Genomic DNA, 15,810 nt, shown 5'->3' on the forward strand with positions numbered 1-15,810 from the left:
ATTGTATATACATATATTACATATATTACATATATATATATTAAACAATTGTATATTAAATGTCTTGCAATGCGTACCACATATTAATGAATGCATATTTATTATTTATACTACGAGTATATGCATATACGATATACTCGTGTTAGTACTTAGTACCTATGTTACGACCGGCAAGAGGTTCCTTCGACTGTGTCGGCTTGAGTTACTTATTGTGTACCTATACAGTCTACACTTTATTTTGAATAGTTAATTGTATACAAACCTCGATTAAGGGAGGGACCAGAGGAGGCCATGGCCCCGAGCCCACAACGGATATTAAACAATAGTAGGCCCCTGTCGAATAGTACTTTTTTTTTATTAAATCAGAAATATTTGGATATATACCTAGTAATAATAGTATATTTTGTAAATCAAAAGAAACATGTAGGTACACTGGTATATAATATACCTGGCCTGTTTTATATAAGATAAAATACAAAGATTTGCAATGATATAAACTTATATCATTATTATTATAACACATTACCGTTTCATATTATAAGCTATATACCATACCTATTGCAAATTGTTCGACTGAAAGAGCATTCTCCAAATTAGCTCGTATAAAAAACAAGTATAGAACAAACAGTTCTCAAGAAAATTTAAATAGTATTATGGTTTGCTGTATAGAGCAGGGCCGGATTCAAGGAAGGGCAACCGGAGCGACAGCCCTGGGGCTTCCACAATAGAGACTTCGGAAAAAAAATCTTTCAAATTACACAGACACTGTCACCCCGCTGTCCCTTCGAAAGGTTAAAAAATTGATTATTTTATTTGTAAAATAATTTGGGGCCAGGGGGCCCCCACTCCTTTGATGCCCCGAGGCCTCCGCTCCTCTAAATCCGGCCCTGGTACAGAGAGTGATGTTTTGGAGGTAATTAATGGTTAATACCCAGGATATAATTAAAGAGTTTGCTTTCCATTTTTATTTCTGTATTTAAAAAAAGTAAGAAATAAATTTATAAATATAATTTTTTTTTTCTGAAATATTTTTATTTTTGGGTTACAAAGCTGTCCTCGGGTGACCGTACGTTGTACCAAACGACACATGGTTTTTTTTATCACGGCTGATTGTGTGTGCGTAATTTTTAGTATCACGTTTTTTTTGTTCCGTTACGAAATTCGAACAACACATTTTTTTTCTCTCACTTTCGCATGGTTTTTTGTCCGTCATTCGTTCCCCCGTTTTTTTTTAATTCGGTGCAAATAACAATTTTTTTTATCTTATACGTAGATATACGTGAGTGTTCGCGTGTGCCTTTGCCCTTATCGCCACTCGTCGCCGTCGACTTTTTTTGCTCGTCGACATATACCACGATCGCTAGTGACGAGCGTATTATTCGCCTCCGCGAGTTCATTCGTTCGTCCTGTATCTTAACGGCGCACGTATTGCTCGTCACCGTAAGCTTTTTCGCTGCATACTTGGGTCGCTGTCATATCAGTTGTACGTCGCAGTCCATTATTCAAGCCGTTGCGAACACGTAATGTTGTCAGTCCATGTATTTTATCTTATTATCAAATTTTCTTATGTTAACGTTAAGGTTAGACAGTATGTGCCCCCCCCCCATTCATATTTGTGTATCTAATATTTAACGTTTTTTTCATTTAATATATTTATGCACCGACTCAACTTTATATACCGTCCTTTCCATTTTTGAAATCATCATTTGTTACCTTATATTCCGGTACCCTATCGTTTCCAAATAAATCAAAGTCGAGGCTAGTGTAAGTACAATTAGATTAGATTATCATTTGGCCAAACGCTAAAATTAATAACTTAGGAAATTACCGAGTACATAGGATATTAACACTATTAATATAAAATAAATAATAAATGCTTTGTTGTGAGCTGTATAACAAGAGTATGCATACGATATAAATATAAAAATCACAGCAATACCTAATCAAAATAAAATACTATAGTTCATTTTATACAGTTGAGTAGGTATTATTAAACAATTTATGAAAATACCTTATACTTCTCATTATTTGAATTCATATTCAATTTACTATACAATTCATAAATAAAAATATAAAATAATTATAATCAATAATTCAAATTTACGCGGTATTTTGGATTTATCTGATAACTAATAACATAATATTGTGTCCGGGACGTATTAAACACGCGTTAGATAAAAGATACTCGTTGTCCGAGTCGCGCGTCTAGCACGAATTTTAAGATAGGTATATTCATGACAAAATAAATAATTATTTAATATTTTGTCATGGGATACGTTGGTCTCAGCGTTTTATTTTTCTTTGTATAGTTTTAGTTTGATACCTATTATTTGTACAATATTTCCATTGTTTTTCGGATCATTGATATTTAAATTATGTGTTAGACAGACGACACTTTCCATTACTGAGAAAATTTTCCCTTGTTTTATTTTATACATAGAAAATATGTCATAAACTTTATTTTTAGGCTGTATGTTGTTTGTTTTTATTTCATTTTTATCATTACCATTTTTTAAAAATTTATGAATGTTATTTAGTTATTAATTAGTTCAGTGTGTTTTTTTGATTTCCAATTTTGTGTTATATTCTCTTCATCTTTGTGACATATATATGATCAATGTTTGTATTTTAAAATTCTGAGTATATTAATTGTTTTATTATAGACCAGTTAAATTTGAGCGGTCCTGAAATTAGGGACATATTGAAATTAATACTTATGTAATGATTAATGATTTGTAAACTGTTAATTGTAATATAGGATTGCTATAATTTTCAACTGTCAACTTCTAAGCAGTCTAATGAAATATTTCATAAGCTAATGTGATAAACTGATAAGCAATATGAATTCTGAATACTTTACGGTAAAATATTTCTTTCAAATATCAGTAAAATATGCATAGGCACACATAGGTATTTTTCATCTCAAATACAATATTTATTTATTTATTCATTACGATATAATACATAATTACATAGCGAATTAGTGACTATAATTGCTATTATTATTATGTTGTCATTCAACCGGCCTTCGAAGCTTGTTATTTAAACTAATTAAACTATAAAATTTTCATCGAAAAATAAGCCACTTTTTTTCTTTTGACCAAGCCGACTGCCGAGAGTTATCTCTTCTCTACATCGTGATTTTCATTATCAATATTTCGACGTGAGCCGCTGATAAGAGTGTATTGCTGTAGTTCACTGTGGTCGTGACTCGTGGTGCTGCTGTTGCCACTCGGCTAACACATTTTCGTCTTCAGTTCGGTAATAATTTATTACTTTAGTTTAGAGCAATTAAAATTTTTATGATTATTGCCGCCGCGTCAGTACTCGATTACTTTTGGGGTTGTATGTTGTTTTATTCGTGTACATTTATAATTTATTGATTTTATCATTGTTTTGTTAAAAATAAATATTACACACCTACTTTTGTTATCCAAAATTTTAATAATCGTGTGCACCGCAGTGGCTGCTTGATAAATTTTAAGTCGTCAAACATGTGTTCAGTGTGGTAAAATAATTTGAGTGGTATCTTTAGGAAGTCGTTTCGTATTAAAGCCATGTCAGATTCCACTCAATCATCATTCAGTTTCCTATCCAACTGGAAATTTAGTTTGGCCGTCTGCGTGCCATGTTTTGCGGTAGGCTTGGGTGCGACTTATTATTTTTACTCAAAATCGAATGGTAAGAAACAGCTACCTCACGAGCCGACAATCAAACATCGTGACATTGAAGGAAACAATGTTGTCCAAAAGCCGCTCGAGTCAAATGGTATTGATTGCAACACAGTGAAAATTCATAAACCGGTTGGTCTATTAACAATATTATCTACACTTTTAACATACAATACAGAATATCATCCTACTGATTATGTTTATTATTATTATATAGAGGATCTTTAGATTTTTACGTATTTTTATTGGTAAGCAGTTTTACAAGGGTGAAAAAAGTGAACTATTTATTCATCATATAGTTCATAGGGGAAAATTTATTTTGCATATTAAAGCATATTTTGTACATAAGAGAATACTATTTTTCATATATAAAAATATATTCTAAAATTGTTCATAAAAAATCATATAAAATCTAAAATGTTAATTTCTCCAGTTATAATATTTTATTTTAATAGGTTATTTGATTTAAGAAGAAAAAAAATTAAAAATCATTCAACCATCTACTTTTTTGTAATCAAATTGTTAATAGTGGTCATTCTGTTACTCTCAATCCGTAATTGTTACAGATGTATAGAATAAATATATTTATACTCGTAGTGATTGTACCATAGGTATATATAATTTATTTCTTACTATAGGAATGGTGCATTACAGTTAATAACAGTTATTAATTATTGAAATATTTTGTTTTTTTATGTAATTTTTAATCAATTGTATTCTTGTAGACTCTTACTGAACAAGTTGAAGAATTTAAAAAACAAGGAAATGCAGAGTTTTCTAAACAAAATTATGATGCAGCCATTACTTTTTACACTCAAGCCTTATCAATGTGTCCACAGTCTGAGAAAGGATTGTTGTCCACTGTATATCAAAACCGAGCTGCTGCTTACAGTAAATTGGTATTGAATAATTACTTTTTAATTGGTTAACAATTATTTCATACAATTTCTTAAATTATTTTTAGAACAATAATGAGAATTGTGTGGCTGACTGTGACAAGGCCTTAGAATTAGTACCATCATACAAAAAAGCATTATCCCGAAGAGCTAGAGCACTTACAGAATTAGGAAATTTTAAGCTAGCTTTAGAAGATATAACAGCTGTAGTAATGTTGGACGAGTTTAAAAATCAATCTGATATTATGTTTGCGGACAGTGTGATAAAAAGTTTGGGTAAGTATGTTTTAAAATTTTAGGCATTGTCATAGATGACTTAAAACTAAATTTAAAAACTTAAAAACTTAAAAACTCACATTTTAATAAAAAACAAATTGTTTGTTGAAAAATCCTAACTTCATTTGGGAATGAAATAATGAATTACTGACTATAATCTTAGTGAAGAGTTAGTCTTGTTTCTGCTTTTTAAATGTTTAATAGTGGATCTGAGGGGAGATTAACAGCTTAAGTTCTCTGACCATCAATCATCTATCAAATTAACATATTATACAAGTTAAAGCCATAGCCTATCAGTGGCAGTTCTAACGTATGAGCAAGGTGGGCAGCTGCCCGTACCAAAATTTCTGGTGTCCCTTATTTTAAAAATGTAATTTTTATACAAGTTAAGATGTTTTATCATTTAATAAATTATAATGATAATTTACGATGAACTACAACTCTATTTTTTTAAACACAAAGCTAAAAAAACAATTGAAAGAAATACATCAAAATCTCAATCAGTACATACCTATCATCGCCTACCTATTATAATTATTAATTAATATTATAAATATTTTAAGCTACATATATAATGTACCTACTGCTAATATTTAAGGTATTTGTAGAAGCTATAAGCATAAATATTTTGTTAAAAAGAATTTTTGATTAGGGGTAGGAAATTAGGAATATATTATTCACAGTTAAAACCTAATTAAAAATCTACTGTTGCTCATATGAAAATGTAGTCCTAGAAGCGCACCTGTAGCCTATATAGTTTAGAAATTTTATTTTTAAAAAGAAAACATTTTCGAGGAATATCATTAAAAAAAAAAAAAATTAACATTGTTTCTATCTTTTTACATGGTATATTTATTTAGTTTCTCATCTAGAACTTATTTACTCATCCAGATTTATTTTTTCTAATTCCTGTAAAACCTTTATTCTATATAATTAAAAATTATATTTTTTTTATAGTCCCATAGTCCTGATAATGTGTCAGACGACGTCAGTATTATAAATATTTTGAGTTATTTTAGCAATAATAGTCTAATTATATTTTATTGTATTTGATTATAATATTTTAATGTTCATATAGGCAAAAAGAACTTAGAAGAGTACACAAAACACAATGTTTTTAATTTGCCCACTAAAATATTCATTGAAAATTATATGAAATCATTTAGTGAAGATCCATTTAATGATGAATTTCCGCAATCATTAATGAAATCGGAAATAAAGTGAGTTTATTTTAAATTATTCTTGCTCAATTTATCCCTTTCCTCTTACTATTATTTAATATTTATAAAAAGTTATATTAATATACAGCATTATTCTCTTCAAATTATAATAATAATTTTTAATGTTTCTTTTTTGTTGAACTTATTTAGTACTGGTTTGGAGTTAGCATTAAAATGTATCAAAGATAAAAACTATGAAAAAATTGAGGATGCTTGTAAAGAAGAATTGAAGAAGACTGATAATAGTTTAATTCGAAGAACTTTGGCATTAAATTTGCTTGCTACTTTTTCTATACTACGTGGTAACTATGTGACCGGGGTCGAACATCTTACAACTGTTATAGAAACCCCAGGAGTTCCTAATAAGGTATACAATTAAACTATATTTAGTGATTCTTATTTAATTATAGTTTGATCAATGTTTGATCTTATTAATTACTGTTTAGTATCAAAATATTTGTTTATATTAGATCAGGTGTCGTAAAGTGATTACAATTTATAATTAGTATAAAAATATGAAATACCACATTATGTATTTATGTTAGTTGATAAACTATAAATAAAATAAAGTGTATGGCCCGTGAAATTTTTTTTAAATTTTTTGGCCTCTCACACCAAAAAGGTTGCTGACCCCTGTATTGGATAGTATTTTGAATATCCACATTTATCTAATTTAGATTTTGAGTAAAGCGAAAAAACAGATTAGGTGAACAATACAGTTTTATTAAAAAATGTAATGCTTGCGTGCGCTGACAATATTATAATATTAGGCGATAAAGAAGACAATGTAGTTAAGGCCGCAGAGGAATTAATAGAGTTCAGTCACAGAATGAACCTTACTATAAATGAAGAAAAAACTGTACCTAATAATGACTTGACACTCAGTAAATAAAACAGCACTAAAAGTGGAACCTTACTCCTTTGAACAAGTAGATGAATTTAAATACCCTGGAGTCAATATAAACACCAAAAATAATATGCAAAATGAAATCCAACTGAGAATAAATAGTCCAAATAAAGCATATTTTGCCATGAATAAGATATTCATCTCTAGACTATAATCCAAAAGTACATAAGAGAAACTGTATACACACTTCTTTTCTGCGTCCAATAGTAATGTATGCATGTAAAACGTGGTCAACAATACAGGGAGATGAAGAAAAACTACTCACTTTTGAAAGGAAAATTCACGGACCTGCTTGACTTCTAAATGGTGAATATGAGAGCAGAAAAAATGAAAATCTGGAAATGTTATTTAGCAAACTGAATATTAGACTATTTCTGAAATCAAAATGTCTGGAGTGGGCTAATCATGTTTGGCGAGCTGCTGATTCTTACAAGAAATGTCTTTACATAAAATCCCCCAAAAATACGACCAAGATCAAGACTTCGTCAGAGATGGTTTAATGGTTAGACAGGGTGAAGAAAGATATTTAAGATGTCGTCAACTAACAACTAGATGACGTGATAGACCGAAATGGATGGAGAGACTTGGTGGAAGCATGCTAAAGGCCCCAACGGCCTGTATAGCATTAATATATATATATATATATTACATTATGTTTTATAAAAATCTCTAATTAGATCACTGATCATAGGATTAACTGACTAAATATATATTTTTTATAATTTAAATTATTATAAAACCAGACAGTTTAATACAAGGTATAAATTATTTATATTTCTTTTTAAAGTATAAATAACGTAAAATATTTAATCCTGTGTAATAATGTAACAAACTAACCTATATTTTTATAACTTACTATAAATTGTTTAGACTATTATACTTATCTTATGTTCTTTGCTAATAGTTGGTGATTAATTCTTTAATCAAAAGATCATCTGTTTACCATCAACAAGAACAAGTAGAAAAATCTTTTGAAGATTTAAAACGCGCAGAAAGTATTGATCCAAATTGTTCTGAAGTATTTCACCACAGAGCTCAAGTAATAATTATTATAAAATTAAATTAGTAATAAATGTATGAAATATACATATATTTTATGATGAGTGATGACTGATGAGACTATGTTTGTTTTTAGATTTATTTACTAGAAATGAATAGCGAGAAAGCAGTTGAAGAATTTAAACGGGCTGTAGAATTGAATCCTACGTTTATTTTATCAAATGTTCAATGTTGTTATGCTCAATATCTTCATGCAAAACACATGTCAAATGTATTGGACACTGAAAAATTTTTAAACAAGTTAAAAGGATTTGTTATTAAATACCCTGATTATGTTGAAAGCTATACTCTATATGCACAAGTAAAAATCAATCAAAAGTTATTTTTTTTTAGTTTAGTAATCAATTTTTTAAATTATGTATTTGATGAAGGCTTTAACAGAAAAGGGAGCATATGAAGAGGCAGATTTATTATTCAAAAAGGTGTATGAAATTTATCCAGAAAATGCTACTTTATTAGTACACAGAGGTTTATAAATTTTAAAATTCTTAAAATGTTAGAATGTCATACAACATACAACACTAACTATCAAATATACACATTTTTTTAGCTTTGGTTGTATTATCGTGGAAAAGTTCAATCAACGAAGCATTTACCTTCCTCCAACAAGCAATAAAAGTTGACCCAAAATGTGATTATGCTTATGAAACATTGGGAACACTTTATATTCAAACGTAAGATATTATTAAAAATTATGCTTATTTATCTCTAATTAAAATTGTTTGAAGCATTTTTCATATAAATATAATGTAAGATACTTTCAGTAATTATGGAAGTATTAGTATGTAATGCTGTCTACAATAGATTTAGAAGTATAATATACTATAGTCACGGCTAAATGAATGTGCGGTTGGTGGCTCCGCCCACCGCTAGGCAATGTCACACTGAATAGTACAGCTGTTGGCGGTATATTTGAAAATAAAGTAATCGTATCATCGTATTTGATACAATAACCATATAAACTTTTAACACAAACCTAACACAAAGGAAGCCTGCCTTTACGTAGTAATATGCTAGAAAAAAATTGTTTTATTCAAAATGAATTTGAAAATCACGCACTATTTATGTGTGAACGTTACCTAAAATTATGAGTTCTCATTAGCCGCCGGAAAAAGTAGGCGGAGCCACCAACCGCACATTCATTTGGCCGCGACTTTACTTACATTTTTAAAGTATCTACAAATATTTTTATGAATTTTTTTTATTTTTTTTTTTTTATTGAACTTAAGCCCGGTGACTAAGGCCATTAGCTGTTGTAGGGGTTAAGAACTGTGGTAGGGGTAAGGGTTGGTTGGATAGGTTGTGTTTTACGGTTGGTACGGTCGGTTAGGAACACGTGTATGTGTGGCAAGGGTTTTGCGCACTACGTACCCAGATGGTCACCCATCCGAGTACTAGTGGCAGGGGCCGTTGCTTACTCTTAACCACAATGCGTGATTAATTTCAGCCACTGCACTTCGCCAAGCCACAGTTTTATGAATTTATAAAGTAATGTATGATACTAATGTTATTAGTTATTCTGAGAACAAAACCTATTTAATACTTTTAAAATGGATTTGTTTTTGATTATCTATGTAACTTTGTAACTTTAACATTTTAAAAATGATAAGGCTAAAAAAATGGCAGAAATGATTATTTTTTAATATGCTCAAAAATATTTGTTTATACTTTATTTATTTATTTTGTTTATTATTATATTCATTGTTTTCTTAAAAATCATTACAACATTAATTTTTTGCTACACTAATCTGTTTAGTTTACATAGAAAATATAACTTGCTTTAATGTTCAAAACTATTTCAAATAGATCACAGAATAGATTTTTGATTTTATCACATAAATACTGAGTCACTTGATAGCTATAACCATTTTAAAACAGTTATTTGTGGTATCAGACTTGTCTATACCTAATGTAAGATTATTATTGATGTCGTCATAATTTTAATTACTAATGAATCTTAAAATGTAGTAAGAATTTATGTATGATTTTTAATGATTATCTATACTCTGTTCAGCTAGGGAACACTCTGATTCTGCACATTCCTAAAGGCCACACTGTCATTATGACCAGTTAACTAATTTTTGTTAGTCTACAGCATGTTTGCTTGTAGGTTGTATAATTATTAAAATACTTACATTATAAATTTAATAATATAAAATTATTGCCTTGTTTTTTATCATTAATTTTATTTATGATTATTTTGCAATCATTATTATTCACACAATAAACATATTATAAATTATAGTAGTAGATAGCACACTTAATAGTATTGATTCTCATAATTCATCATTATTAATTATTTTTATTAATTAATTACAATTTACCACATATATTAAAAAAGGGAACCCGTTGTTTATATAAATATAAAAATGATAAGTTTATTGTTACTGTTGCAGAGGAAAATTAGAAGAAGCAGTCGAATGTTTAGAAAAAGCAGTACCTTTATCCAAGTCTGAAAAGGAATTGTTACATATATTTTCATTGAGAGATTCAGCAAGGGCACAATTAGCAGTAGTTAAGCGTTTGGGATTAACTCCTCAACTATAATCATTTGAAAATAATTTTTCCTTTACTTCTTTATAATCATTATTCAATAAAATAAAGAGCTTTAGTTTTTTTTTTTTTTTAAAGAATATCAGTTTTTAATTTATTAATGATTCAGTTATTGAACTTTTTCAAATATTTATGTAGATAATAATGCATTGTTTAATAATTATTTTTCATTGAATACTTTGAGTATCTATTCTGCAGTGAATATTTTGTAAAATTAATCATAGTACATCTTCACATGACTATAAATTTATAAACTTAATTGATTATGAATTTATAAGAGTAATAAAATTGAGTATTGACTAGTAATGTATATATATAAAATGTTTTGACTACTAATTTTATGAACCGTTAACTTGGTAAAAATTTTAAATTATACTTCAAATAATTTAAACATATGTATATTACCTATGTTCTTTGTTTTACATAAGCAATATACCCTTAACATTTTAATTGGATAAGAGGGGGAACAGCATAGATTGAAAAGGTGAAGATGAACAAAATACATTTTGCTCCAAGTACCAAGGTAACGAGATTATTTTGTTTATAAATCATCGCAATTTCGTCATAAATTGTTAAATTGTACATTTCAAATGTGATAATCATTCTTTTTTTTTTTTATTAGATGTATAACAACAAGTTATTCTAACTAAAATGTGTAGCATTAACATATAAGGTCTTAGTGGTCTTACTTTGTTGATTATTATTATTTATCTCTTGTAATTTAAATTCAGAGCCGTGTTAAGGGGGAGCAAAGAGGGCAATTACCCCCGGGTAGGTGCCTTAATTTTGTAAAAATAAGGGAGCGCCTTTATTTGCGCTTGATATGCTACTTGCAGTCTTAAATGAAATTTGCCCCGGAGCGCTGAATTACTTGACACGGCTCTGAATTTAATGGACTCCAACAATGCTTACCATAGTTGTCAATAGTATAGGATGTACACTTGGCACCTAATTTACGTCTTTACTTATGTGTTGAATAATATTTACTAAAAATAATACTGAACAAAGATTATTATTTCGAATCTTGGTGAAATCGTTTCTGGTTTCCCCAATTTTTACCACCACTAGGACCAAGATATATCGTATATCTGAATTAATTTAATGAATATCGTGGCATAAATCATAATTTAAGTACCTATATAGTTGGTATTTGATAAACTGATGTATTAACACATTGGTACCAGATAGTTTCTATGCTATATGCGCCCTCATAATATATTTATATCATGTAGCCGTGTAGGTAGGTACTGCGATGTTGGCTTTAACTAGTTTAACTTGAACGTTCAAATACTTATAACCAGATGTAGGCATAAGCAAATCCGAGTCGGAAACCATTTAGATCTTAAAAATTTAAAATAGGTAAAAATCCTACAGAATAATGAAATGGAGAAATTTCAAATTATATATCAGATTTGGGATACAATCCGACGTAGCATGAGATAAGACTTCCAAACGCAATTTGTTAGATATGTTAGGAACTCCTGTTATATAGGAGTATAGAGTATAGATTACTTATAAGTTTTTTGTTATGTATAAGAATTCCATAAACTGGTCGCTCAGCGAGCAGACCGGACAGTAAGGAATTTGCTAAGACAAGCATTTTGGATGAATTTCGAGCCCGGCCTGTCGATGGACGCCTTTTCAGTAGTGTTAAGAGTTTAAGACAGTCCTAATATAGAGTATAGTGTTAATGTGCGGAACCTCGTTTAAATTGTATGCAGATCATCTTTTATTATCAATAAATACTTTTATTCTTTTTTTTCGGTAAATGGTGTTATTTCTTCGCGTGACGCGTACCGTTCAAAACAAATACACGATTGAGTGCCGAAACACAGTATGCGCTCAACAGACATAGGACGAGTACCTTCACGTTCATGTCAGTCAAGGTTAAATTTCAGTCATTTGAACTTGGCTTATTTTTTATTTAAAAAACACTTAGAAAATGTTTTCATTGTTTACTTATTTCACTTCAACATCCATTCACGGTTATTCAATGCTTATACGTGCCATACGTTATTTCCTACAACTCAGAGCCTTAGGATGGAGCGAAGCCTGGGGAACATTTTTTTTGATGAGCCAGATGAGGCCTGTAGTAAAGACCTTTTTTTGTAAGTCTAAGACCGGCTCTGCTATAACCCCTAATGCTTTTTATAGTGTCAATAGTGAGTAGGTATAATATACCTATTGCAAATCAGATCTCGTTATTAATTTATTATATAGGTAGGTATCTATAGACCTATTCATGTCCAATACTATATCACAGACGATATTGAGAAAAAAAGTCCGAGAATAAATTGTTTAAATATACATTAACTATTAAATTAAAATTTAATTAATTAGGTAGGTACCTAATTATTAAATAGTAATTTTATCAAATAATATGTTTTAATTGCTTTTACTATGTACAGTTTTATACACAATGATATATTGATATCACAATTATGGTTAGGTACGGAAAATGAGTAGAGAGTAGAAATAATCTGTGTTCTAATGTAATAATTTAAATATTTAATTAATGTACAACTATATGAGTAATTTTAAAATAATAGTTGATCGACTTCTTTGATTATTATTAATTATGTATGTACCTAATAATGTATTTTTTTTAAATTATTTTTCGTTCGGACTTTTTTACCGTTTACTGTCACAGACTGGACCTAACCTAATCTAAGATCGTGGAGCGAACAGTTAACAGACTAGAATACTAGATCATTTACATAATATTGTACAGGGTCGGACTGGTGTCAAAAAGCCTATTCTGCAATCAGATCAAAGAGCCCTTAAGTTATACTAAAAATAAAATTATTAACTCCACTATTTACTTGTTAATTTTTATATTTAATTAGGTAGGATAAAAATTAAATACAATGGAAAAAAAAACACACATTAATATTAATATTACCTATGATAATGAAAATTATAGAAAACAATTTAATATTTTATACAGGTACACTTTAAGTCTTTAAATAATACATATAAGTAGAATAAAATTATTATTTATAAATAAAATAATTTATAACAATTTGTTCGACTTAACTTTGTTCCTAAGTCTAATTTAAATGAAGAAAGTAATGATGTGTGCCTGTGTGTATTCAGCATTGTGGTATTGTACAACATAAAATATTATTATTAGAGCACCTATTCATATGTATTAAGAACCAATTAAACATGCGTTAAAAATCTTAAATATTCATAGAAAAATTAGTAAAAAAAAAAATTTTTTTAATTTTTTGACAATAATGAAGTAATGTCAATGTTCAATGATGGCCGTAACTGATATTTTTTTATCTTAGTTTACGTACCTATTTTATTTCCCCGATTATTGATATAAGCTCTAAGACCATATTATTTGGAAAAACGGTTTATTTATTTTATTCCTACAAGTACCTATCTTTTTTTTACATCATAATAGACAATAGTATCTATTTAAAAATGTCTAAAAAATCAAAAAAAAAAAAAATCGAAATATATACACTATAAAAGATGAAATATGCAATTAAAATTTTAAAACAAGCTTGTTTTAATGTCAAAATATGCGGAAAAACTCACTAAAAAAGTTTAATTTTTCAAATCACCACAGACATAAAATTCTAATAAAATATTTTATGTCTGTGATCTATACCTACTAAACTTTCTATATAGAAATGTGTGGTTATGATTGACGAGGATGCGGGGCCGGTGAGGGATCTTCCGATCCACAGTTTAAGTTGTAGCTGCTTTCGTGTATTGTGTATAGCACGTTAAAATATACTAATTATAAATTATAAATTGAATTTTTATCCAGTTACGCCTTACATATTACGTGTATAAATGTTTATCCAAACATCAACGTATAAATTTAACCCAGTGTCAAGGCAAGCTATATGTTTAACATATAATAGGAGCAAAGATTTTAGTTTACCTATACCACTAAGCATTAGTATCTGCACTCGAATTATTTTATTAAAAAAAATTGATTGACCACTTCACCATGCCACCAGGCGCGGATCCAGTAAAATTTTTTTGGGTGGGCCCTTAAATTTAACCACAAAAGATAATACAGAAAAATTATGATTGAATGTAGAATATAATATTGTTTTGTTACTCTCCATGCACGATTGATAAATACATAATGTATATGTATAATAAATTCGATAAAATAAATTTTATAACTTATAAAAAAAATTCTAAAATAACAACTTAAATGCCAATATTCAAAATTAAAATGATTGTTTTTGAAAATTGTGGGTGGGCCCGGGCCCACCCTTTGGATCCGCGCTTGCATGCCACTGGTTCGATCATCAAAAAAGAATATGGTCTGACCGATTTCAAATTCTCAAGTAGATGTAATATAAATATACGTAAATACTTACCCATATTTCGACGTAATTTCGACCCGACCAATAATTAACGTAGAATAAAATAAACGAAATTTTATTACGAACAATTTACGAATACAGCGTAGTAAATTATAATATTTTTAATATCATAATATTTTTTTAATAAAAGCACTTGTCTATTTAACCAAAACGAGACCTAATATTAATTTATTTTATGAATATAAAATCAATAAGGATCCTTTAAAAATGTTTAAATACCTACAGTTGTCAGTTAGGTACTAAAACAATGATGATTTATATTTTTTTAAGTATGAATAATATGAAGTCTAAAGGCTCAAACTAGCCAGAAGCCCAGCCCGCGATCGCGGACCTGCAGTCCGGTCAAATTCAACCCTGATACTGTATGTTATGATCTAAGGGAGTAGGGACAGACTATAAATTATAATGTCGGCGAGTCACAGTTTGCGACTATATTGAGAATCAGAGTAGGTACATCGTACATCGATATTCGATAATGAGTAATGACACTATGACAGCAGTACGTTATTATATTATTTAAATAAGCACGAGAGTTAAAATCCAGTCGTATTTCATTAATTTCGCCTAATGCTGGTTCAGTGGCGTAGCCAGGATTTTTTTTCGGGGGGGGGGGGCTGATCAATTTTTTACACAGCGGTGGTTTAGTAATATACAATAAATTATTTATTTAAAAAAAACAATAAAAATAGTAATCAATTTTCTTAACTTTTCGGGGGGGGGGGGCTGCAGCCCCCTCAGCCCTCCCCCCCTGGCTACGCCACTGTGCTGGTTATGTGCATTTGGCGGTGTTAGCGGTAGTTATAGGTATTTTATTAACAACTACACGGTCAGTAAAATGGTAACAATTGGCGCTTTGAGTTCATAAAAAAA

General features: G+C 29.3%; 1 protein-coding gene across 1 annotated transcript; it reads left to right on the top strand.

The window, feature by feature from the left end:
• Nucleotides 1-2,672: 2,672 nt before the first annotated feature.
• LOC114126680 (mitochondrial import receptor subunit TOM70-like) lies at nt 2,673-10,659 on the top strand. Its single transcript, XM_027990680.2, has 11 exons — nt 2,673-3,261; nt 3,536-3,803; nt 4,397-4,570; nt 4,636-4,843; nt 5,922-6,063; nt 6,214-6,430; nt 7,875-8,009; nt 8,106-8,330; nt 8,401-8,497; nt 8,580-8,703; nt 10,426-10,659. The coding sequence occupies exons 2-11, from the start codon at nt 3,558-3,560 to the stop codon at nt 10,574-10,576; spliced, it is 1,719 nt and encodes a 572-aa protein (XP_027846481.1). The 5' UTR covers nt 2,673-3,261; nt 3,536-3,557; the 3' UTR covers nt 10,577-10,659.
• Nucleotides 10,660-15,810: the final 5,151 nt, after the last annotated feature.

This window comes from Aphis gossypii, chromosome 2 (genome assembly GCF_020184175.1).
Source record: "Aphis gossypii isolate Hap1 chromosome 2, ASM2018417v2, whole genome shotgun sequence".
NCBI lineage: Eukaryota > Metazoa > Arthropoda > Insecta > Hemiptera > Aphididae > Aphis > Aphis gossypii.

Bases quoted from the DNA above. Each gene is read 5' to 3' on its own strand.
- LOC114126680 (XM_027990680.2), top strand. From the start codon at position 3,558: ATGTCAGATTCCACTCAATCATCATTCAGTTTCCTATCCAACTGGAAA. The intron at 4,571-4,635 runs GTATTGAATAAT...AATTATTTTTAG, and splicing joins CTGCTGCTTACAGTAAATTG to AACAATAATGAGAATTGTGT. The intron at 4,844-5,921 runs GTAAGTATGTTT...ATGTTCATATAG, and splicing joins CAGTGTGATAAAAAGTTTGG to GCAAAAAGAACTTAGAAGAG.